The sequence below is a fragment of the Rhincodon typus genome, chromosome 5 (assembly GCF_021869965.1).
Source record: "Rhincodon typus isolate 14 chromosome 5, sRhiTyp1.1, whole genome shotgun sequence".
Taxonomy (NCBI): domain Eukaryota; kingdom Metazoa; phylum Chordata; class Chondrichthyes; order Orectolobiformes; family Rhincodontidae; genus Rhincodon; species Rhincodon typus.
This window is the reverse complement of record NC_063336.1, coordinates 56024980-56050958: the sequence shown is the minus strand read 5'-3', so window position 1 is coordinate 56050958 and position 25979 is coordinate 56024980. Positions and strand designations below refer to the sequence as shown.

At 39.8% G+C, this 25979-nt stretch overlaps 1 protein-coding gene across 6 annotated transcripts in view; it reads left to right on the top strand.

Annotated features, from left to right (window-relative positions):
• The window catches only part of fam184ab (family with sequence similarity 184 member Ab), a 173221-nt gene that overhangs the window by 61263 nt on the left and 85979 nt on the right, over positions 1-25979 (top strand). For all 6 annotated transcript variants that reach the window (XM_020528589.2, XM_048597489.1, XM_020528583.2 and 3 more), the window contains exons 4-6: positions 2553-2734; positions 6422-6619; positions 12414-12536. In XM_020528589.2, the coding sequence (XP_020384178.1) occupies positions 2553-2734; positions 6422-6619; positions 12414-12536 (503 nt within the window). The remainder of the gene's footprint in view (positions 1-2552; positions 2735-6421; positions 6620-12413; positions 12537-25979) is intronic.

Here is a 25979-nt window from a genome sequence, read left to right as displayed (position 1 = left end):
TGTCTGATCTGGATCATAAATATAAAAATCACCCAGATGAGAAAATTCGGGCCATTATGGGTTCAAGTAGGTTCTTATGTCCTCTAATTTCTCATTTTGTAAGTTGTCGCTTGCTTTTCTCTTTAAAAAAAAAAAAAAAAAATTGTATTAGCTCGTGGGACAATGACACTTTTATTTTTAAAGAAGACTGCTTGTTGACCTAATACCGCCTCACTTTTAGGACTTTGTTTTGGCTATGCTATAAAGTTTTAGACTGTGCTAGACTTTTCCTGTATGAGGTCATGTGTGGAGCTCATAGATGCTATATGCATTAAGATTAAAGCCATTTGTTTAGCAGTCAGTGATTTTTCTTTTCCCTTCTCCTTGCCCAACTATCACCAGTCCTAAGGCTTTTTAGGTTTTTCTCTCTTGTCTCTCCCTCATGTTGTCATAAGTTGCACCTGTGCTTTCTTAGCCAATTCTATTACCAAACTTCAACTCAAACTTTTGCCCATATCCTATCCAGTCCTGCATAATATGAATCACACTTGGCCTACGTTGATTAACCATTTCCCAGTCTTCTCAAATTTTAAATTGCTCATGTTTAAATCCCTTTGTGGCCCCACTCCTCCTCTATATCTGAAACCACCACTGATACAAGCACCTGGAATGTTCCATGCCGCTGACTTTAATTTCTGATGCATCACCCTTTCTTTTGCCATATCATTGACAGTTGTGCCTTGAACTGTTCAGGTGTCATGGTCTGCAGCCCTCTTCTTAATCCCCTTTACATCTCCATCTATTTCCCGTCATTCATGATTTACCTTAAAATGTAACTCTCAAAATGCTTTGAACACCTGTTCTCATAACTTTATTTGACTTGCCATACATTTTTGTTTAATCAATTCTCTGTAAAGCACAGTAGAACATTTTCTAATATTAAAATTGTGAAACGAGTATCAGTTTTACTTATGGCAGATTAGTTCATTTTTCATCTCACAGGTTGTTTATAGAGAATATGAAAACTTTGAAAAACCATAAGAGAAAACACACTGCTATATTTTGCTTGGCAGCATTGTAAACTCTGAGCAGAATAGTGTAGAACTTCAAAAGGATGTAGACAAGTTGGTTGAGTGTGCAGATAGTTGTCGGATGAAGGTCAATGCGGAGATTTGACATAGTGCATTTTGGTAGGACAATGTTGTGGGAGAACATAAAATAAAAAGTAAACTCTGAAGGGGATGCAAGGCCAGAGGGACCTGGGTATATAGTGCATAAGTCATTAAAGGTATAGGAGAGCTTGAAAAGGAAATTAGAAAAGCATATGCTATCCAGGGCTTTATTGATAGGTACATTTGAGGATGAGAACAAGAAGGTTTTGTGGAACTTGAATGAAATTAGTTTGGTCTCAGCTGAAGTATTGTATTCACTTCTGGATACCATATCTTAGGAAGGATGTACAGAAAAGGTTTCTGAGAATGCTTCCAGAGATGAGGAATTTCAGTAATGAAAAGATAGATTGAAGCTGAGTTTGTCTTCCATGAAGAGAAGGCTGAGAGGAGGTCTGATTGAAATATTCAAAATCGTGAGAAGTCTGAACAGAGTATATTGGGAGAAAATGTTCTCAGTTGTGAAAGGTTCATGAACAACATGTCACAGATTTAAAGTAATTAGTATAAAGAAAAGCAGAAGTTTTTCATGTCGTTATGGTCAGGAATGCACTGTCTGAGTGTGTCATGGACACGGGTTCAATTGAGGCATTCTGAAGGGAATTGCATTATTATTTTATTGATTATTTTACAAAAGAATAGCCTGCAGGGTTATGGGGTGAAGGTAGGCACTACACGATGTGCACTTTGGAGAGCCATCGCATACACGATGGACCAAATGGTCTCCTGTGGTGTAACAATTCTGTGAATCTGTTTTAATTTATAATTATTAATCTGATAGAGAAAAGAACATGTATGCTTTGTTTTTCATCACATCCTGACGCCTGAAATTAGTTAATGGGCAATGAATGATTTTTAGAAAAAATTATTGTTATAATATAGGAAATACAGTAGCTAATTTGTGCACAGTCCCAGAAATAACAATGTGATGATAAGTTGGTAACCTGTTTTACTAATATTGATTTTGACCAGAGCGCTAAGTAAATCTATCTTTGTCATTTTACATTCATCAAGGAGGCCAGAAGTGGTCTTGGTTTAAAGTCTTGTCTGAAAGATGCCTATGTGGCAGTGCAGCACTCCCTCAAGACTGTACTGGAATGACAACCAAGGTGGTGTGTTCAAGTTGTGCCATTTTGTGTTCATTAAGGAGGCCAGAAGTGGCCTTGGTTTAAAGTCTTGTCTGAAAGATGTCTATGTGGCAGTGGAGCACTCCCTCAAGACTATACTGGAGTGTCAATGAAGGTTGTGTGTTATGAAGTGGGACTTCAATTCAGAACCTTCTAACTCCGAGGTGAGAGTGCTACCACTGAGCCATGAATAGATTTCAGGAATATTTCAGTATTGAAACAGAATGGGTTAAAGCTACTCAGCAACAAATATAAAACTGCACCGTACTGTGTTTAGGCCAGATTGGAACCCTTCAAGCTACTCAATTGACCCTCGAAGCTACAATTCGGGAACTGGAATCACAGCATTGCAGATTAAAGGAGAGGTTATCTCATGTTGAAGAAGAAAAGAGCATCTTGCAAGACAACCACCAGACCTTGGATGAGCAACAGAGACAGCAATTACTGACTGTTGAGAAGGTTATGTTCTTTTATTGTCTGGAACTTTTCACTTCTGTTATCCAATTTCTTGACCAAAAATGAGTATAGGTCTTTGGAATCAGTCATGTAAAGTTCAAATTGATGTTGCTACTCAATCCTATGAAAAACAAAGCATGCTCTCTTGCCTATTTTAGTGCCGTTAGCATACATTTCACTCTGCACCTTCTTCCAAATCATTAATTTAGTTGAACGTTTGAGGACACAGGATTGATCCTTGTGGCATTGCACTAGTAAGGCCTTTCCATCCTAACAATGACCCATTAATCCTGACTCTCTGTCTTTTGTTTGTTGATCGATCCTCAATCCGTGCTAATATATTACCCTCCAATATTGTTGATTCCTGTCTTGTGCAAAACTTTTCATGAGGCAGCTTATCAAATGCCTTCTGGAAATTCAAATGCAAGTGCACTTATTGGTTTCCCTTTTATTAACTTTGCTTGTTAAATCCGCAAAGAACTCTAACAAATTTGTCAAACATGATTCCCATTCATAAAACATTCAATTATGTGAAGCTGTCCCAAATGCCCTGCTATTCTTTCCTTTATAATGGATTCTAGCATTTTCCCAGTGTCAATTGTTAGACTAATTGCTGTGTAGTTTCTTGCTTTCTAGCTCGCTCCCTTCTTGAACAGAGTATCACATTAGCTGTTTTACAATTCATATCCAAGCCCTCCCAGAATCCAGGAAGTTCTGTTACGTTTTTAAGCAATTCCTCCACTATCTCTGCAGGTACTTTCTTTAAAACCCTTGGATACAAATATGAGGTCCTGACACCTCGTCTGACCTTAGTATTTGACAAACTAATATGACTATGTCCCTCATGATGGAATAGTTCCAAGACCTTTCCTCATTTTTAGCACCTTGCCTATCGGAAATCTTTGGGTTGCTTACAGTGTCTTCCATCGTGTAAATAGGTGCAAAATATTGGTTAAAATTATCTGCCATTTCTCTGTTCCCAGTTCTCTAGTTGCATTGTCCGAGGGTCCCACTCTCCCTTTGGTTTTTTTTTATATACCTATAGAATCTCTTGCTGATTTGTTTTTATTCTGCCTTTTTATTATCTTTTTAATCAGCTGCTACCGATTCCTAAAAAGAAATTCCCAATCCTCTGCCTTACTGCTAGTTTGCCCTAGTTTTTGATTGGATGCTCTCTGAGCACCTTTGTTAACTATGGGTGGTTCATCTTTCTGGCTCGCTCCAACATTGAAATGTTTTGTGCCTAAAATACAACACTATCTACAGTTGCAAACTTTCACACTGTAAATTGATACAGAGAATGGACTTCATTGTACACTCTGTTTGTTATTCCAAACCTAAAACACTTTGGTTGGCTCTCTTTCTCAGCTGTTACCCAGCTGACCACTCAGTTGAGTTCAAGAAGGTGACTCGTTGCCACCGAAAGCAATAGGGATTGGCCATGATTAGTGACCATTCAAGTGATACCCTCCACCCATTAATGAAATGGGTTTTTTGTCTGGTTGTGGGAGAAAACCTTTATGACTAATACAGACACAAGTGAATAAAAAGGGAAACAATATTTATTGTGGTCAGTTGAACAAAACAGGTCTTGGCTGAAACAAAAGACCCTGATCAATAGATTTAATTATATTTTCATTGGATGTCATGGCTTTTTTCCCATTTCTCTTATTGAAGAAGAACTGTAGAGAGATTATTTTAAGATTACAGGGCAAATGAAAACCATGTCCTAATTCCAAATCTTAAGAATTGATTTTCAGTACCACAGAGGCCAATTATTATAGGCCTTAACCTTGCTGCAGGGTGCCTCTTTGGTAACATCTATTACAGATAGATAATGGAGCTGTTTCATACAGTATTTTATGGATTAACATCAAATTCAGGAGAGCCCCTAATCAGGAATAAGCAGCACTGTCACAAATGAGCTTGGGTTCTTTTAGGGAGTGCAATATTTTACAATTTGCTTCTGACTAAGGGAGTGTATGGTTATTTAGTCCCAAATCCACGTCTGTCTATTAACTGTGCCTATATGATTTGATTTCCCAGAATTAAATTATTTTCTTTGGCTTTTAGATTTATGATGTAGCCCAATGTAAAATACATTACTTATGCTCCCCCTTGGTAAGTTTAGTAGTCATTTATGATGACTCACCCGTTCATCACCATCACCTCTCTTGACTGTTCTGCTCTTGCTTAATGAACAGATTGCTCATCTAAAATCCAAGGTCAGATGAGTAGAAATTTCTTCCAATTAAATATTTGGAAAAATGAAGGCATGATTTTTGGATCCCATTCCAATACCCTTCCCTGGGCACTGACTGCATTCCTGATCCTGGCAACAATTTGAGACTAAATCAATCTGTTTTATCTATTCATTTGTGGGATGTGTGTGTTGCTAGATAGGCCAGCATCTATTGCCCATTGTTAAATGCCCTTAAGTGGGTAATGATGAGCTCATTCCTTGAACCACTGAAGTCCTTGGGGTGTTAGGGAATGGAATTCCAGGATTTTGACTGTGTGGGAGTGAAAACATTGTAATCCCAAGTAAATATGTATATATACTTGGTGTATGGGCTTGCAGGCAAATTTGCACTTGATACTGTTCTCATTCATCTTTTATCCTTGTCGTTTATAAATAATTATAGGTTTGGAAGGTGGTATTGGATGAGTCTGTGAGTTGCTGTAGTGCATCTTGTAGATGTTATGCACTGCTGCCACTGTGATGACCCACAGGTTTGCAACCTTGGTATTTATTTGACCCCACAATGAGCTTCCAATCACATATCCACATAAGCCTGTTACTACAGCCATAAGAGTATCTGATTTTACCTGTCTCAGGGCTGCTGATACCTTTTTTCATGCCTTTGTCAATCCTAGTCTAGGCGTTCTAATGCATGCCGGCTAGTCTCCCACAGTCTGCACTCGGTAAATTTGAGGTTGTCCAAAACTGGCATCTTAACTCATATCAGTGCCATTTACTTTTAATTCCCGTGGTTGCTGACCTTCATTGGCTTTCAGTTAAGCAACAACTTGATTCCAAAGTTCTCATTTTTGTTTCCCTCCAAGGCCCTTCCTCTCCATATTTCTGTAATCTTCAACTCCAAAATACTTCGAGTGAGCTCCATTTATTTCAGTCTCATCTTTTGTGACTCACTGACCATGGGTAGCCCTGCCTATGATTGCCTAGGCCTTTTGCTCTGAAATTCCCTATCTATATCTCTTCATCTTTCTAGTCTTTTCTTTAAGGCATTTCTTAAAACCTATGCCTGTTTGGTGTCTTAATGCTGTGACATGCTTAGGGATATTTTTGTTAAAGGCCTTGTATAAATACAGTTTGTTGAAGTAATTCTCATTTTGATGAATGTCCCTACCGTTATTCTCGTCTAATCTAAGTTGGCCAAAATGTATAAAGTTTTGCAGGACTGTTTTACAATAGTTATTTGTCATGTTTTCAGATCTGCACCTCTATCTCTTTAATTCTTTATGGCCGTATATCAAACCTTCAATTCTACTGTTACCCTTCCTATTTCTTAATTGCAGATAAATATAATATATTGTAATGCACCCTGATGATTGACACTCTTGAAATAAAGTCCTTCAAGTTTGTGCCCAATTCCTATAATTCCCAGCAAGGCCTGAAATATATGACGAGCTTTGCAAGGTAATAATGTCTTTTTTTTGTAATTTCAGTCCTTAAATGAAGAAAAAGAAACACAGAGGCGATATTATGAAGAGGAGATAGCAAGTCTGCAGTTTAAACTTGAAGAGGAAACTAGATATCTAAGAGAGACTTTCAGAACCAGTATGGAAGAGTTGTCTCAAATACATCAGTCGACATTAGAATCTGCTCAAGACGCACATGAAAGAGAAAAGAAAAAGTTGTGCTTGGTTAGTGGAAATTATAATCTACAAATACCTATGGTGTCTTAATATTTTAGATCCAGAAATGAGTGATGAGACAGGATTAACGAATGATCTCATAGTAGACATCCTCCAGGCAAGAATGATCACAGCATGAACAAATCTTGCGTTCATTTCGAGGGTGGGAAGGAAATTACAAAGGTATGAACACAGAGTTGGCCACAATGGACTGGGAAAATAGGTTGGTAAGATAAGATGGTAGTTTACCAGTGGCATACATTTAAGGTCTTAATTAATTACTCTCAACAAAGATATTCCATTGAGAAAGAAAGACTCAGAGGATGGTGTAAAATTGCTAAGTAAGGTAATTATAGATACTATAAATTAATAGAAGAGATGATTAGTGGTAGGCCAGAAGATTGTAAAAACATTTCAAAGCAGCAAAGCATGATCTTAACAAAAAGAGACAGAAATTAGAATGTGTAAGCAAACTACCTAGCAGGAGAAAAGCAGCCAGTGAGGTTTATGTAAAATAAAGAGGAGAGCCTGGAGGCCTGTCGTCAGTGGTGTTCCACAGGGATTGGTTCTGGATCCTCTTTTGTTTTCCATTTATATAAATGATTTGAATAGAATATAGAATGCATGGTTAGTAAGTTTGCGAATGACACCAAAATCAGTGGCATAGTAGACAGTGAAGAAGATTTTCTAAGATTACAAGGGGATTTTGATCAACTGGGTCAATGGGATGAAAAATGGCAGTTGGAGTTCAATCTAAGTAAATGTGAGGTATTACATTTTGGTAAAATAAACAAGGACATGACTTATACAATTAATCGTAGGGCCTTGGACAGTGTTGTAAAGAACAGAGGGACCTAGGGGTTCAGGTACATAAATCTTTGAAGTTTGCGTCACAAGGTGGTTAAGAAGGCATTTGGCACCCTTGCCTTCATTGCTCAGTCCTTTGGGTACAGGAGTTGAGAAGTCATGTTGAGGTTGTACAGGACATTGATGAGGCCTCTTCTGGAATACTGTGTCCAGTTCTTGTCACCCGGTTATAGGAAGGATATTATTAAGTAGAGAGGGTTCAGAAGAGATTTACCAGGATGTTGCTGGGTATGGGAGATTTGAGTTATAAAGGAAGGCTGGGACTTTTTGCACTGGAGTGTAGGAGGCTGAGAGGCGACCTGATAAAAGTTTATAAAATAATAGGACGTATAGATAAAGTTAATGGTAGTTGTCTTTTCCCTAGGCTAAGGGATCTCAAGACTAGGTGGCACATTTTTAAGGTGAGAGGAGAAAGGTTTAAAAAAAGACATGAGGGGAAAATTTTTACACAGAGGGTGATTCGAATGTGGAATGAGCTTCCTGAAGAAGTGGTGGATGTGGATATAATTACAACGTTCAAAAGACATTTGGATAAGTACATGAATAGGAAAGGTTTAGAGGTATATGGTTCAGGAGCAGGTAGGTGGGACTAGTTGAGTTTGGAATTACATGGCATGGACTGGTTGGACAGAAGGGTCAGCTTCTATGCTGCATGGCTCTATGACATTACTGTTAGACTGGGTCAATGGCCAGTGATGAGGGTACCAACAAAAGGGCAAAAACATACTTGACCTCATCCTCACCAATCTGCCTGCCACAGATGCATCTGTCCATGACAATGTTGGTAAGAGTGACCACCTCACATTTCTTGTGGAGACAAAATCCCATCTTCGCATTGTGTTGTGTAGCACTATCACCATACTAATGTGATAGGCTTGGAGCAGATCTCGCAAATGAAATCTGGGCATCCGTGGTCAATGTACTTTCTAAGATACTCAGGCGCCATAATATATCACCGTCCCTTGACACTGTGAATGCCTATCTTGTGTAATAACTTTTTATGTGGCACTTTATTGAATACTTTCTGGAAATCCAAATACAGTGTATCTACCAGATTCATTTTCCTTGTTGTATCCTCAAAGAACTCTGGTAAATTCATCAAACGTGATTTCCCTTTTACAAAACCATGTTGATTCTTTTTAATCAAATTAAGCTTTTCTGAATGTGCTGCCATTTCTTCCTCAATAATGGATTCTAGCATTTTCCATCACTATCACAAGAGAAAATACTTTAGTAAGATAATGAGATGAGGGCTCCAATTTCTCTACAAATGATGGGTTTCATTCTAGGGCTTTAAAAAAGTAGCTGCAGAAATAGAGGATGCACTGGTATAACCTTCCAAAATTCCCTACTTGCTGTCTCAATCTCAATAGATTGGATAACCTCTATTCAATGAAGACAGAAGACAAAAAGATCAGAAACTATAGACCAGTTAGCTGAATGTTTGTGTTATGAAGCGGAGTTCCACCTCCCCGCCCTAACTCCGATAAATAAAATCGAAATACCCAGAGAGGCTCGCCTTGCCTCATAATCTGTTAAAAGAAGTGTGAAAAATGATATAACCTGCTCTCATCTTTCAACCTGTTATAAAGGGGAGGTTAAATGAAGTGAACCCCTGACAGTCCCTTTATAATCAACAAGTAACAATTTATTTGCCTAACTATTGACAGTGAACAAATTAACAGAACTATTAACAAACTGAACAATTCTTCCATAACGACTAACTGTTCCCAAATAAAACAAAATTCTCGTGGTATGCTGTTCCAATAGGTACAAGTCCCCCTTAAATAAACCAAATCAATTAAAAAAAACTTAAAACTTAGTCTCTCGATATTACAGCCAGGATACGTCATCCAGAATGCTCCGCGCTCTCTCTGCTATTCCTAGTCAGGAACACCTTTTTCCATCGACTTCTTATGTCAGGAACGCCTCTCTCCGTTGACTTCTTGTGTCAGGAATGTTAGCTAAGAGTGCCGCATTACCTTTAGTTAAATGATGGTTATTCTGAGAGTTTAGAGAATTCTGAGAGAGCCAGTGATTTTCTCTTTAGAGCTGATGGCTTGTTAACTCTAGTAGGTGGCAATTGCTCTCTCACCAATTTTCAAAGGCCTTCTTCTTTTATACCCCTGATGACCTATGAATTTTTTACAGTAGGATTGGTCCTAGATTGTCAAAATCATCAGATTTTAAATTTAATTGGTTTTTAGTCTCTAAGTGCCTGGCTTAAGTTAATTGGTTGATTTTCAAAACAACACAAACTACTGCCTGGGTTGTTAACCACGCAGCCTTTGATACAATGTTTCAATTTCAGGAGCTGTCTGTGCACCTGCATGTTTTTTTAAATCTACAAGCCTAAAAAGAACACACCATCTTTTAAAGGGACCACACAATCCCGCTCCCCCCACCTCACCCAATCACTTTACAAACATCCAATTCTAACATCCTGCCTTCCAATTTATAAATACGCTACCCAACTTCACATCATCTGTCATTCAGAAATTGCTGGAATTGTTATTAAGGAAGTAGTTGATGGAGTTTTTAAAAAAATCATAATACAGTCAGACAAAGCAAACATAGTATTATGAAAGAACTATCACAGAATTGCAGAATTGTTACAATGCAGAAGGAGACCTTTTGGCCCATTGTGCCTACAGTTATTCTATTATTGAGTTCTAATCTCCAGCCTTCTTCCCACATCCTGAACACTTGAACCTGCCTTCTCCAGATTTCCAGGCAGCGCTGTGTGCTGCATGCTGCGTGCTGTGTGACAAAGATTTTTCTGACGTTACCCTCATTCTTTTTTTCTTCTACGAGTGTGAACTTCTTCATACCTACTCTATCCAGTCAGATCATGATTTTGAAAATCTCCAACAAGTATTCTCTTAGCCGCCTTCTCTCCAACAAGAATAGTCCAAAATTCTTCAATCCATCCTCAACAAAGTTTTGTTATTCCTAGAATTATTGGCCCTAATAATGAGAGGATTTGTGTACAGGAACAAGGATGTCTTGCTGCAATTGTGCAGGACCTTGGTGAGATTGCACCGAGGATATTGTGTGTAGTTTTGGTCACCATATCGGAAGATCGATGTTCTGGCTATGGAGGGAATGCATCAAAGGTTTACTATACTGATTCCTGGGATTGCAGGATTGGTGTGTGAAAAGGTAGTGGATCAGTTAGGACTGTTGTTGAGACCATCATTATTTGTTGTTTATTTTCCTGAATTTTGATTTGGAACTGAGTTGAAGTTGAGAATTGAATTTTTAACAGCACCTTCTTTCAAAAAAAAATGAGAACAAAACTAAAGGCTGATGCTTGCTATTGGAAACTGGCCTAGAAACACAATGGAGGTTAATTACTACTCTGAGAACACTCAATGAAATGTTGTTGTGCCCTTGTACTGGCAGCTGGTTGCACGTTGAATAGTTAAGTTGCCATCTGACCAATTGACCTTTCAATGTGTTCTTTTTATGTTTATCTCATTTGGCTCACCCAGCAAATTTAAGTTTACTACCTACACTGGCAACAGCAGAAACTATTGCTTATATTTTTTATGAAGTTTATAATGAAGTTTTCCATTAATCACCCTGTCTGGGGGACATCAAAACTTGGTGACTGTTCACATCCAGTGTAGGTTCTGAACTTCACTAGACCATGACAGCAGGGTATCGAAGCCTGCAGGGAAGCTGCTCACTTTGGTCCTGAATTTTGCAGCTGTTCCACTGCACCCATTTGGAATTCTGGAGAGATGTTGGAGCAGTGGTAAAATCGCTGGGCTAGTATTTCAGAGACCCAGGCTAATGCTTTGGGGATATGGGTTCAAATCCCACCATGAGAGCAGGTGGAATTTAAATTCAATTAATGAACTCATGATGTAAAGCTAGTTTCTGTAATAGTGATCATGAAATTATGAATAATTGTTGTAAAACTGTACCTTGTTCATTTGTGTCCTTTTGGGACTGAAACTGATGTTGTTACCTGGTCTGGCCGTGTGACCATAGACCTACAGTAATGTGACTGGGACCATCCAGAAGTTACAGGACAAACCATTCAATTTGGGATGGGTAACAAATATTGGTCTTGTCAGTGAAGCCAGATCCCATGAAAGTGGTCCAGGTATACTGGCAGGGCAGAGAAGTTATTTGGTCTTTTGTAGAATGTAGGTTCATGAGATTCAGATCATGTTAACAGCCATGTTAATGATACAAGCAGATTAAAATATTGAACTATCAACTGTCATTTTTTTCTGTTTATATTTCAATTCTGTGCTATCAGGTTGTTTTCCATTTGAACAGTTTTGCAATGTGTGTTGCTGAAAATGTTGGCAGTGTTTCCTCCACTTTTTAACCACAGTGACCCCATTTGGTACTTGAAATGTGTTGGGGACAGGAATGAGCGTGTGATTGGGGCAGGGGGAGGATATGAGAGATATGTAGATATGTGATGAGCATGAGGGAACATGAGGTGACAGCAGACTTTGAGTTGGGGGGCGTCAGGAAGGTGATGAGAACCCTGTGAGAGCAGGGGATGGGAGAAATGTATCAAATCAAATTGAAGTAGAAAGCAAAATTTTGCCACTGAATTTTTCAAGACAGCAGTGGGCTTTAAGGATTGGGCAGTTAAGCCATGCTTAATATTCAAAAAATGTGTGATGATTTAAAGGAGCCACATTGCTGTTAGCACTCATTTTGGAGCTCCACAATAGCCGTTGCTGCCTCAGAATTTGTGACCTGAAAATTTTTGCTCTTGACTCCATTGGATGCAGTAACTCAGTTTGGAATCCCTTCTGTAGACAAAGTAAAAGTTTGATAATTCATCTTAATTCACTAAAGTCTACCCTGAAAATGACTATTTTGAAATCCTGCAGGAGAAATATATATGTGTGCATGAAATCATATTTAAAAACCATAATCTCTAACGATATCCTTCCCCTTTTAGGAAATGGACCAAAATCTTGAGAAGGAACGGCTGCGAATGGAAGACGAGAAAAATCAGTTAAAACAGCAAATGGAAAACCTGCGGGAAGAGTTGACTGCCAAGTTAAATACAGCCAATCAAGAGGCAAGAATCAGATTGGTTACATTGCTGTGCTTAGACATGATTATGCAATTAAGGAAAGTTATTATTTCAGAACAACAAAGCTTTTCTGGAAGATTGCTCTATTCAGTACCATACTGTTCATTAAATACACTACAGTATATATAATTTTGGGAAAAGAAGTGAAAGCTGGATGCTCGTGACAAATGGAAAATTGCCAACTTGATTAGATGCGGAAAGTCTGTGCAGTCTAAAATTAGAAGCTTTTGATATTGAGATCAACATCTTGTTGTTTGATAATGATACTTGAAATGGCATAACATAATATACAAAACAGTGGGACAAGCACTGGAAAGTAAGAATAGTGTGGATTTACGTAGATTTGTTGGTACAGACTTGATGGGTTGAAGGGCCACCTCTACTATATGGTTCTTTAGAACAATCATAGGTAAGCTGAGTTGCACCATAAATAGCTATTACATAATCGAATGGTAAGGGCTCTTGTGGTGAATCATGGAATCCCTAAAGTGCAGAAACAGGCTATTCGGTCCATCAAGTCCACATCGACCCTCGGAAGAGCATCTCATCCAGATCCACACCCCCAACCTACTCTTGTAACCCTGCATTTCCCATGGCTAATCTATAGTCTGCACATCCCTGAACACTATGGGCAATTCAGCGTGGCCAATCCACCTAGTCTGCACATCTTTAGACTATGGGAAGAAACCGGAGCACCCAGCAGAAACTGACACGACACGGGGAGAGCATGCAAACACTACACAGACAGTTGCCTGAGGGTGGAATTAAACCTGAGTCCCTGGCACTGTGAGGCAGCAGTGCTAACCAATGAGCCACCATGCCCTGGCGGGTGTCGTGGTAATGTCCCTACCTCTGAACCAGGAGGTCTGGGTTCAGGTCCCATCTACTTGTCATACAGTGTCTGAACAGGTTTGTTAAAGTAACTATAATTGAATGATCAACCAGGCTTGAAGAACTGAATGGCTTACTCCTGTTCCCATCTGCCCAAAATAAATTGAGAAAAATGAGGAGGCTCAACGTGAATTATTGGGTTGGGTTTTGCTCTGAGCAACTCTTTAGACTTGCACTTGCCTAGACACTTTATATGGGCATTTGCATGGCAATTTGTTGCCAATCAATTAATCATAAACAGAACATCCTCAAAGGAATATCTTCATTCTGTCTGAGTAGAAGCAGCAACTCTATTTACTTAGTTAATCATTAGAATATCTGGAATTAACAGTCTCATGATGACCATGAATCCATTGCCAATTGTGAGAAAAATCCATCTGGTTCACTAACGTCCTTTAGGGAAGGAAACTGCCATCCTTACCTGGTCTGGCCTACATGTGACTCCAGACCCACAGCAATGTGGTTGACTCTTAACTGCCCTCTGAGCAGTTAGGGATGGGCAATAAATGCTGCCGAGCCAGCGACGCCCTCATCCCATGAATGAATAAAGGAAAAAAATTAATTGGATTGAAGAATTGTTAATGAGCAACACAGAGAACATGGCAACAAGAATACTGAATTCAATGTCAATCAGCCACAAAAAGTAATAAAGAGAGAGAAAGTAATGTTACATTAACAGAAATGAAAGACATAAAGTAAAATAAGATGTGTTTAGGTTTTAAAAATCCACCAATAATGGAAAGCTAAAGGAATGAAAGTTCATGTGTGTAAAAGTTCATTTCAGTATTGGAGAGATTGTTTGGCAGCAATTAAAGCAGACCACGCTATTTAAGAATAATATACTGGATTGGATAAGCTCTTTATTTTGGTGCATTCAATGCATATTAAATGGAAGTGGAAGTGTCAAACTTTGTCCTTCAGCATATTGAATACTACATCAGGTGATGATGACATGTATTTTAGTGCAGATCTTAAAGGAACAGGACAAGAAATTTCCTGATTTATGTGTTTAACTGTGCTTGTACAGTTGCCAGAAGTTGCTTCGTGATTTTGCACAAGTGACAGTATTCTGGATTTTATTAATACTTGCATAGCACATGAAAGCAAGGAGTTATAAATATTTGTAAACAACTTGTTTGGAAATGTTATGACACACCTTTAGAGCAGATGGAACTTGAATGTGGACCTTCTAGCTCAGAGCTAGGGATACTACCACTGAGCCACAAGCCCCTTTTTTTAAACACATTGGTTACCAGTAAAATTATTTTAGATATTCCAAACTGAAGAAAATATAATTTTCAGAAATAATTTGACCATCCTTCATTTTGTCATACGTGAAACTCCATCTGTTTTGGCTAATTATTTGTTATTAAATTTAAAATTTGTCTTTGAATCCCTACAAAGAAATTGTTGGAATTATGTTTGTTATTTTTGTTGTAAGGATTCCAAATCCTTTTAGACAGTTTCTGCATTTGTAGAAAAGAAGTTGTGCAATAAAATTGTTTGTTCACCTCCAGTTTAAATGTCACTTTCACTGATGTACTCCTGAGCTGATGCCTACTGATATGGAACTGATTAAAGTCCATTTCCACTGCAATTATTTTGGGTTCTAAGCAAACTAAGCTGCCTTACAGGAGAATATAGAGTTTGATTAAAATCATTCTTTTCCTTTTCAAGGCACATACGCTATTCCTCACCCCTCTCCATGATAAGAGAATCAACAACCATCTTGAGAATGTCTTAACTGCCTTTAAGCCAAATTATCTGAGGCTCAGCAGTTTTAGAAAATGCTGTATTTTGTTTGTCAACTTGTGCTGCTTCGATGGAAGGGAACTGATCTCATCACACATACAAGTGACTTAAACCTTTACGTAGATAAGTAACTAAACTGTAACATTGCAGAAAACTTATTAGGTTGAATTCTCCTCACCGAGGCAGGAAACAAGAACAGGGATTGTTTTCAAGCCATAAACCCACCTCTGGTGCCAAATTGATTCAAGTTCAGATTTTCACGTGGGACAGTCTTTAATTGGTATTGAGATCAGTTTGCTGTCTACTTAGAGCCAGTGGGGTTTTTATTGAAGGTGGGTCATATTAAGTGTGCACGTCATGCAAAGCTGTGCCTCACTAACTTGATCCGAGTTTTTCAAGGAGGTGACAACGATGATTGATGACAGAAAAGCGGTTGATGTTATCTACACGGACTTCAGTAAAGCCTTTGACAAGGTCCATCATGGCAGATTGGTACAAAAGGTAAAGACACATGGTATTCGGGGCAAGGTGGCAAGGTGGGTACAGAACTGGTTTAGTCATAGGAGACAGAGAAGCCATGGAAAGATGCTTTTCAGAATGAAGGTTTGTGACTAGTGATGGTCCACAGGGATCAGTGTTGGGTCCTCTGCTGTTCATGAATTATATGAATGATTTGGAGGAAAAAGTAGCTCATCTAATTAGTAAGTTTGCGGCCGATACAAAGATTGTTGGAGTTGTGGGTAGTGTCAGAGGATACAGACAATCTAAATCAGTTGGGGGCAGAAAAATGGCAAAGGGAATTTCATCTGGACAGTTGTGAGGTGATGCACTTTGGAAGGTCTAGTTCAGGTGGAAGTTATACAGTGAATGGCAGAATACTTAGAAGTATTGATATACTGAGGGATTTGGGTGTGCAGATCCGCAGGTGACTGAAGGTGGCAGTGCAGGTAGGTAAGGTAGTAAAAATGGCTTATAGCATGCTTGCCTTCTCTGGAAAGGACATTGTGTGTGAGGATAGACAAGTTATGCTGCAGCTTTGTAGAACTTTAGTTAGGCTACACTTGGAATTTTGCATACAGTTTTATTCACCACACTACCAGAAGGACATGGATGCTTTGGAGGGAGTACTGAAAAGGTTTACCAGGATGTTGCCTGATATGGGGGATTTTAGCTATGAAGAAAGGTTGGACAGACTGGATTTGTTTTCACGAGAACACAGGAGGTTGAGGAGCTCCCTGATAAAAGTTTATAAGATTGTGAATGGTATGGATAGAGTGTAAAGTATGAGGCTTTTTCCCAGGGTGGAGGCCTCAATTACTAAGGGACACCGATTCAAGGTGTGAGAGGGGAAGTTTAAAAGAGATGTGCGAGGCAATTTTTTCACACAAAGGGTGGTGAGTATTTGGAATGCGCTGCCAGAGGAGGTGGTGGAAGCAGATACAACAGCGGTATTTGAAAAACACCTGGACAAGGACATGAAAAGGAAGGGAATAGAGGGACACGGATCCTATAAATGAAGACAGTTTTAGTCTGGAAGGGCAAAATGTGTGGGCGCAGGCTTGAAGGGCTGAAGGACCTGTTCCTATGCTGTATTGTTCTTAGTTCATTTAGGCATTCTATGACAACCATCACTTAAGCAGTTGGTTCTTCTGAGGGAGAGTTTTGAGGTTTGTCCCATTATCTTGCACAGCACCAGAGGGAAGCGAGATATCATGGAGTAGCCAGAGGTCTGGAATGTGGGGCGGTATGATGCCTTACTTCATAAGTGCCAACCTGAAGCTAATTCGGGAGCCTAGTAGTCCCTTTAATTTTTGTGAGGCTTGTGCTGAACTCTGAGTAGTCTGAGGAGAGTGTTTAAACCGAAGCATGCATTGAGCATAATTTCTTCGCAGTGTGTTTCTTCACAATTAAAAGTATACCTTTATATTATTTTGCAGTTACATGCATTCTACCTGCCAAAATAAACAAAATTGTGGGCTCAACTCAGAAGTCTGGGGACCTATTTAGTGGTGGCAATATGTACACTAAGTATAATGTGACCCAAAAAAATGACACTAATACTTCATTTACTCCTTTGTTTACAGCTTTTTGTGCCTGTCCTTATTTGCTGCCCAGTGATTACACACTGCAACAAACACAGAGTAATGCTGGAGAAATTCAGCATGTCTGACAGTATCTGTTGTGACACAAACAGAATTAATCTTTTGAGTCCAGTATGACTCTTCTTGGAACCCCAATTCTCCAGCTCTGAAGAAAAATTATACTAACCTCAAATTTTAACTCTGTTTCTCTCTCTTCAGATGCTGCCAGAACTGCTGAGGTTCCCCAACATTCTCTCTTTGTTTCAGATTTCCAGCATCTGTGATATTTTGCTCTTAATTGTATAGTGCATCCAGGTTGATATTTTGTTTGGATGAAAGGTATGACCTAATTCGCATCAGGTTGTCCAAGTAATCTATTTCAACACTATTTTTGGCTGTGGATTTTATCAAGTTCATTAGGCTGAATCCATACTCATGATCAGCGCTTAATGTCTGAAATGTTGCATAATTGCCCTGATGAATGGACATTTTTTGAAATTGGTTGACTTTTAGCTTTAATTTTATTAAATCTGAATGTCTGAATAGACTCTGTCTAGACATTTTCCACAGGCGTAAATTTGCAATTGGAGTACTGTTGACAAATCTTTATGGCCACACTGTCTTTATAGTTTGGTGTCAGAGTGAAATATTTTGATATTGATATAATTTGATATTTTGATATCAAATTCGCAATCAGTTATTTTGGCGTTTGCACCCTGATTAAATGCATGCCAATCCAGTAATTACGTTTTGGGAAATCTACTATCCAAGTGGTCACAAAGGAGTTGAATTAATCGTATTAGTGTCAACATAATTGTCTAAAGCATCCAGAACCTTATTAACTTAATGACTTCAATAAAGATATTTACCTAGATACAGAGTCTTCAGTTTATTGAAACAAAAACAGGAATTGGTAGAGAAACTCAGCAAGTATGGAGCATCTTTAGAGAGAAAATGTTTTGTTAACATTTTGAATCCAGTGACCAGTATCTTCAATTCTTTGTTTTACGTTTGTTGATCTTGTCCTTTTGCATACAAAGAATTTGTACAATGTAACCAGGTCACTTAGAACATTGTTCAGAACTGTCAATGCAACATGATATTGCGCTTTTGTGAACATTTTTTGGGCAATATTTGTTTATAAGGTTGTTGCAATTATTCATTTGCTCTGTGCAGTGGTTGATTAAGACATTCATGCACTTATTGCAAAGTGTCTCAACTGCCACTTCACTTCATTCAGAGATCAAAATGCCTCTGTACCACGCTCTGTTACTTAGGACAGTTCGAAGAATTTTCCATTCTTCACAAGTGACCTGCTGAATATTGTATGCTTGATTGTATGTTCTTAGAAGCTTTTTATATCATGCACAATTCACGATGCTTGGAAGTACCAACTATTCCAAGATTCTCTGTGCTGTTCTGTCAAATGCTCAGTTTAATTTTTAGTAATGCCACCATTCCATTTTCTTTCGAAGCAAAGAAGAAGCTCTGTATGATGTAAGCATCACCATTTTCTGTAAATCAAGGTTAAATTAACACAAAATAGCTTGATTGCTATGTCAGTGGAGACACTGTTGCAAACAGTTCAGTTTCAAACTTCCTGCAAAGACTCTTGCAAACAAATTCAGATTCTAGTTGAAACTTGATGTCCAAAATCAACGTCTTTATACTGAACAGCTCTGCCATGTCTACTATTAACATAAGAAAATGTAATTTGCACCATTCAGTAAGGAGCTGTTTCTATTTGACGAAGTTAATGCACTCCGCAAATTTAAAGATGTAATTCTTACACTAGCTCTCAGTAATTGCTGTATGTTTTGCCACATGATTTGAATGTCTTGATTGGAAAACATGAATACATTCACCTTTACTTCAACTACAGCTTTCACTATATCAGTGATTTTTTTTTGTGCTTTGTACACTCCACCCTCATCTGACGATCTCTTGGTGTTTTGGGTTAAAATTCCATTTTCATTGTCGTTTCATAAACTAATAACAGAATCTATGTGGATTTTTTGTTTTAAATGCTCCTTTAGGTAATCCAATTTGCAATTTTAACATGTTTTTCTGATGCTTAGCTCACCATTTACTGTGGAATAAACAGTGCATTGGGCACTAAAATAAAACCAAAGATTGGCGGACACTGAAGATCTGAAACAAAAACAAAAATTGCTGGTGAAACTCAACAGATTTGGCAATTTGTGTGGAGAAAGCAGAATTAATGTTTTGAGTCGAGTGACGCGTCAGAACTGTTTGTAGCTAGGAAAATATAGTATTTATACTGAAGTCGAAGTGGGGAGAGGAATTTGGGGGAAGGGGGAAGGGGTGAGTTGAGCGAATAGGTGGAGATGGAGCCCAGAGAGAGAGAAATGAAAGGGGAAGGTAAACATTAACACTGCTTTCTTCCCACAGATGCTGCCAGACCTGCTGAGTTTTTCCAGTAATTTCTGTTTTTGTTTCAGATCTCCAGCATCTGCAGTTCTTTGTTTTATTTTTGTGTTTACCTCATTGCCAGGTATGCCCAACTTGAAGTTCTGTTCCTCTCTCCAGCAGGATTTCCATTCTAACCTTTCTTCTTGTTCTCCACCATTATTTTCATTTTCTCTCCTAGTATTTGACAAAGCCTTTGCCAAAGCTCGCTTTCATAGCCACATCTCATTCCTCAGGGACTGCCTCCAGCTCAGACTCCCCCCATGTGAATTTCCACTGAAGTTTCATTTGTCGTGTTTTGAATCCACATAGGATCACAGTTATCTACATGATAAACAATGCTTCTTGGACAGCTGTTCTGTCTTCATCCTGAGACCTACACTCAGTGCTCTGCTGCACCATATTAACATTCTCGACTTTGTCTCCATCAACACCACTTCATACTGTCTCAGAGCTGTCCTGCCTTCCAGTTTTATTTCATTCTCCAGCTCATTTGATGCGCTAACAAGAAACGTTTTTTATTCCTTTCAGGCATTAACACAAGCTGAAACAATTCAGAGTTACCCACAACCCTCAGGAACAAAGCTCGTCCCTCCTTCCCTCTAACTGCATCCTTTCCCCTCATCCCACCACTTGTTGGGTATATACTGTCCCTTCTGACCTTCCGTGCTCTGTTGCTGAATGTTCTGTCATCAGCTTAGGTTTTAATTTTATCCCTCTGCGCCCCCACTTGAATGAATTTCAGGCACGGCATGATGTTGAACCTTTCTTCCGTCGACGCCATCCCCAATCCTTTGGATAGGAGTCCTCTCCCAATCTTACAGACCCCTTCACCCACCTCCAACACTCTCCTTCCACACGTACCTTTTCCTCTGGTGTTTTACCTGCACTTGACTTGTTCATTGAGAACTGTCGATGAGACGTTGGTTGCCTCAGTTCCTTTGCCCCCACTTACCCATTCCAAACTATCTCCCTCTGAACTGACTGCACTCCACACTCTCAGATCCAACCCTGACTTTGTAATTAAGTCTGCCAACAAATGTGGTGCTGTTGTTGTCTGGTGTACTGACGTCTACATTTTGGATGCTGAGCACCAGATCTTAGACACCTCCTCCAATCTTCCTCTGGACCATGACCTCACGATTGAACATTAGGCAGTTGTGTCCATTAGGCTGTCACAAACCTCACCTCATCTTGAGATCTCCCCACAAAAGCCTCTGAGCTCATAGTCCCCCAACCCTGTACAGCCCTCTTCTACCTTCTCAAAGTCCACAAACAGGACGGCCCAGGCAGACCCATTGTTTCTGCCTGTTCCTGCCCACAGAACTTATTTCTACCTCCTTTGATTTTATTTTAATTCCCTTTCCAGTCCCCTTATTTTGACGTCAGTTTCAGAATTTCCAGTTTGCAGGCTCCAGCCACCTTTTCCATGGATGTGCAAACCCTTTCCACCCCCATCCATTATAATGATGGTCTCAGGGCCCTCAACTTCTTCCTGGAAAAAAGGCTCGAACCATCCCCATCCACCACCAACCTCCTCCACCCCAACCTCACTTTGAACAAATTCTCCTTTAATTCGTCATTTTTTTGAAGTCAAAGGTGTGGCCATAGATACCAGCACGGGTTCCAGTTATGCGTCTTCATGGGACATATGGAACATTCCTTGTTTCCAACTCCAGTCCCCACTCTCTGCTCTTTTTCTGGTATATCAATGATATCCTCGGTTCTGCTTCTTTCTCTCGCTCTCTCTCTCTCTCTCGCGCTCTGTCTCGCACTCTTTCTCTCTCTCTCATCAATTTCACTTCCTATTTCCATCCTTCCCTCACGTTAGTTCATTTCTGACTCCTCACTTCCCTTCCTCAACATCTGTTTCCATTTCTGGGTATAGGCTGGCCACCAATATACACTGCAAACACACTGACTCCTATGATGGCGTTCTGTATTGGTGACATTGTTACACTGCAACTAATCTTGTAACTGAAGAAGCGGTACCTTTGTACCTGAATGGCACTGTAAGTGGCGAGTTATCAACTTTTCATTTGTACTCAGTTGAGTACATGTGACAATAAAGCTAATTCAATTCAATTCAATTCACACAGATCCCTCAACTATACATCCTCATATCCTGCTTCCTGTAAAGACTTTATTCCAATCTTCCAGTTTCTCCATCTCCGTTGCAGTGAAGATGGTTATCTAAGATTACAAAGAGATCTTGATCAATTAGATCAATGCCCTGAGGAGTGCCAGATGGTGTTTAATTTGGATAAATGTGAGGTATTGCATGTTGGTAAAACAAACAAGGGCAGGACTTCTACAATTAATGGTAGGGCCCTACGTAGTGTAACACTTGCACGTTTACTTCATCCTCACCACCTAAGGCCCCGGACATACCCTCCTGGTGAAGCACCTGTACTTCATTCAATCTGTTCTACTGTATTTGCTGTTCACAATGTGGTTCCCTCTACATGAGGGACACAAGACACAGGTTGGCTGACTGCTTTGCAGGATATCTATGTTGCAAAAATGACCCCGAGCTTCCAGTTGCCTGTCACTTCAACTCGCCACCATGTTCCCACGCCAATATTTCGAACTCAGTTGAATTGAATTGAATTAGCTTCATTTTCACAAGTACTCAAATGAGTACAGTGAAAATTTTATCGGTCGCCACTTACGATGTCATCATAGGTACAAAGGTACCTAGTCACAACCCTTAGTTGCAGAACAGAGAAATGAAGAAAAAATGTTACATTACAGCTATGCGCCGTATAACCATAGGTCAGAAAAACAAGAAGCAAAGTTTAAAAAGACAAATATCACAGTCTCCCGAGTCTATTACGGACGTGCTACAGTGTTCCAGCAAGCCTTAGTACAAGTCATTTTCTGCTTGGGGACCATGCAGCCTCTAGAACTGAACATTGAGTTCAATAAGTTTAGAGCCTGATTCCATCCTTCCATTTTTTTTTTAGACACAACACCCAGTCTTGTCATGACATGTGTTGCTTCTAGCACAGTCATCCATTCCCACATACTTCTTGGCCTGTTACCGCATGTTATAGGTTGCATTCAGCACAGATCATCTATTTTCGCACTCTTAGCTCTTATTATCACTTATTCAGTTTTTCTTCTGTCTGGTCTGATATTCATAATTTCTTTGTTTGCCCACCCTTGTCTCCACCTGTGTGCTAATCTCTCTCCTTCATCCCACTTTGGCTTCAGCATAAATACCACTTTTTCCCCAGCTATGAGCAGTTCTGATGAAGAGTCACCAGACTTGAAATGTTAACTTCACTTTCTTCCCACAGATGCTGCCAGACCTGTTGAATTTCTCCAGCAATTTCTGTTTTTTGTTTCAGTGCATAGGACACTGTTGGTTTCATGATTCATATCTTCTGTTAATGTGTTGGAGATGGCATATCAATTTTGATGATCTTTGAAAGATATTTCTTTTTGAAATGTGTGCAGTATTTTTTTTTAAGGAGTTTGAAGACTCCTTTGCTTTTCTTCAGACATATTTTACATTACTTTTATCAAGAAAGCAAGTTTAAAATCATGAAGAAAAAAATGTAACTTGCTACTTGCATTACGTCCTGCTTCTTTGATCTTGTTCTGTTGATCATCTGGTTCACTATATATGATAAGCTATAAACTCCCTACTCCTAGAACTTCTGAGTTGTGGGCTGGCCTCTTCCTCTTCCCCGAGCCAACTTCCTGCTACTTCCTTGCCCCAGACTTTCGCTCAGTCAGAAGCTGGAACATCAGTGCAACGTACTGACTGACTGTTCAGAATAGCTGGGCTTTTTGGTCATGGTGTGTACAAGGATCATGAGGCATGTGTGTTTTTTTTCGCAATGTTTAGCTGTCCATTATAGGGAATGTTGCTAGAGCCTGTGAGAGAGAGGATAGAAGTCCCCTTCCTGAAATATGGCAGATATGAAGCAGGGAATTCCTCTGATGACAGCCATCTTCCTTCACCTTCTTCTCTCTCACCTCCAGCTTTTCCTCCTGAGCTGCTTCTTGGGCCTCACTATCCTCAAGGTTCAGACTACCACAAAGAAATCAAAAGGGAGTTGAAAGTACCAATTGACTGGTCCAGATAGCAGAATTATCTGATCAGAAGCCTAATAGCCAGCTTAATGACTGTCCTGCCGATAAAATAACCTTGTTTTGTATTAGCATTTGCTTCTGCCTGTGACTCCCAAAGGTCAATGAATAGCACTATCTTCAAAGGATGTCCCCTAAAATCTATCCACACAATGAAATTCTCAGGCAGCCTGGGCTTGTGAAGGATGAATGAGTCATAATAGCAGGCAGGAAGACGAGCATGCTCATAAGAGAGTTCTTGTAGTCATAGACTAGTTGGACATCAAGTGAATAGATGTCTTTCTGGTTAATGGATCTTACAAAGGATTGCTGGGCAGCTTGAGGGCCACAATCTTATAATTGATACACTGCTCTTCGGCAAATCTAGCAGTGGAGATGAAAGCTGAGTGCTTTCTGTCCTTGTGAGGTTAAGTCTGTTAAATGAATACACTTTTGAGCTCTAGCAAAGTGTGCTTCGGTGATCTGTGAGTTGCAATAGTGTACAGCCTGGAATTGTTGTTGAAGGTTTGGCCCTCATTGCCTTTCTGGTGCTCTTCCCTTCTCTCCAAATGCCTGTGATTCTGCCTATCCTGCAGAAAATGTTGCACCTCATAGCCAGGAGGCCCAAAATCTGATAATCATCCCTCCAAATCTAATTGGAGTGAGGCAGAATTGAAGCATTTTTAACCAGAATTCTTGCCTAATTCATAACAATTTGGATGATGTGATAGCACAAACAGGACTCAATGACCATGATATGATAAAGTCAGAAATCACACGACACCAGGTTATAGTCCAACAGGTTTATTCGAAAACACAAGCTTTCGGAGCCTCAGTCCTCCTCCAGGTGTTAGTGAGAGAGGTAGTACCAGACACAGAATTTATAAGTAAAAGATCAAAGGTTCACACCATTGATGAGGATGTACTGAACAAACCTAGGATGCCCAGGTTTGAACAAGGTTCTTTGGTGCACAGAACCTCCAACCAATGCTATACACCAGATACATGATGATACATGATGACATTTTCTTCCTTTGGACTCATGGTGAGGAATCACTGAAACTACTACATAGCTATATCAATGAGTTTCATCCTATCATCAGACTTACCATGGACTACTGTTTGGAATCAGTCTCATTCTTGGACACACACATCTCCATCAAGAACGGTCATCTCCATACCTCGCTCTACTGCAAGCCATATGGATAACCTCACAATGCTGCACTTCTCTAGCTTCCACCTGAAACATATTAAAACAGCCATCCCCTATGGACAAGCCCTATGTATACACAGAATCTGTTCGGAATAGGAGGAACACGACGGACACCTGAAGGTATTGAAGGATGCCCTCATAAGGACAGGATACGATGCTCAACTTATCGATTGCCAGTTCCGACGTGCCACAGTGAAAAACCGTAATGACCTCCTCAGAAGACAGACATGGGATATGTCCGATAGGGTGCCCTTCGTCGTCCAGTACTTCCAGGGAGTGGAGAACCATGTTCTTTGCAGCCTTCAACACATTATGGATGACGATGAGCACCTCACCAAGATCTTCCCTACGCCTCCACTTCCCACCTTCAAACAACTGCTAAACTTTAAACAGACCATTGTTCGCAGCAAACTACCCAGCCCTCAGGACAACATCGACCACAATGTTATACAACCCTATCATGGTAACCTCTACAAGACATGTCAGATCTTCAACATGGACACTAGTATCACTTATGAGAAAACCATCCACCACATGGACGGCAGATACTCGTGACTCAGCCAAGGTTGTCTATCTCATATGCTACAGGTAAGGATGCCCTGAAGCACGGTACATTGGTGAAACCATGCAAACACTATGACAACGGATGAATGGGCACTGCATAACAATCGCCAGACAGGAATGTTCCCTCCCGGTTGGGGAACGTTTCAGCGGTTGAGGACATTCGACTTCGGATCTTCGGGTAAACATCCTCCAAGGCGGACTTTGGGATACACAACAACGCAGAGTGCCGAACAGAGGCTGACAGCCAAGTTCGGTACCCAAGAGGATGGCTTCAACCAGGATCTTGGGTTCATGTTGCACTACAGGTGACCCCACCACACTACACATTCACACACCGACAAAATCTTTCTTTTCCGCACCCACCTCTCTATCTCTATCTCTATCTCTATCTCTCTCTCTCTCTCTCTCTCTCTCTCT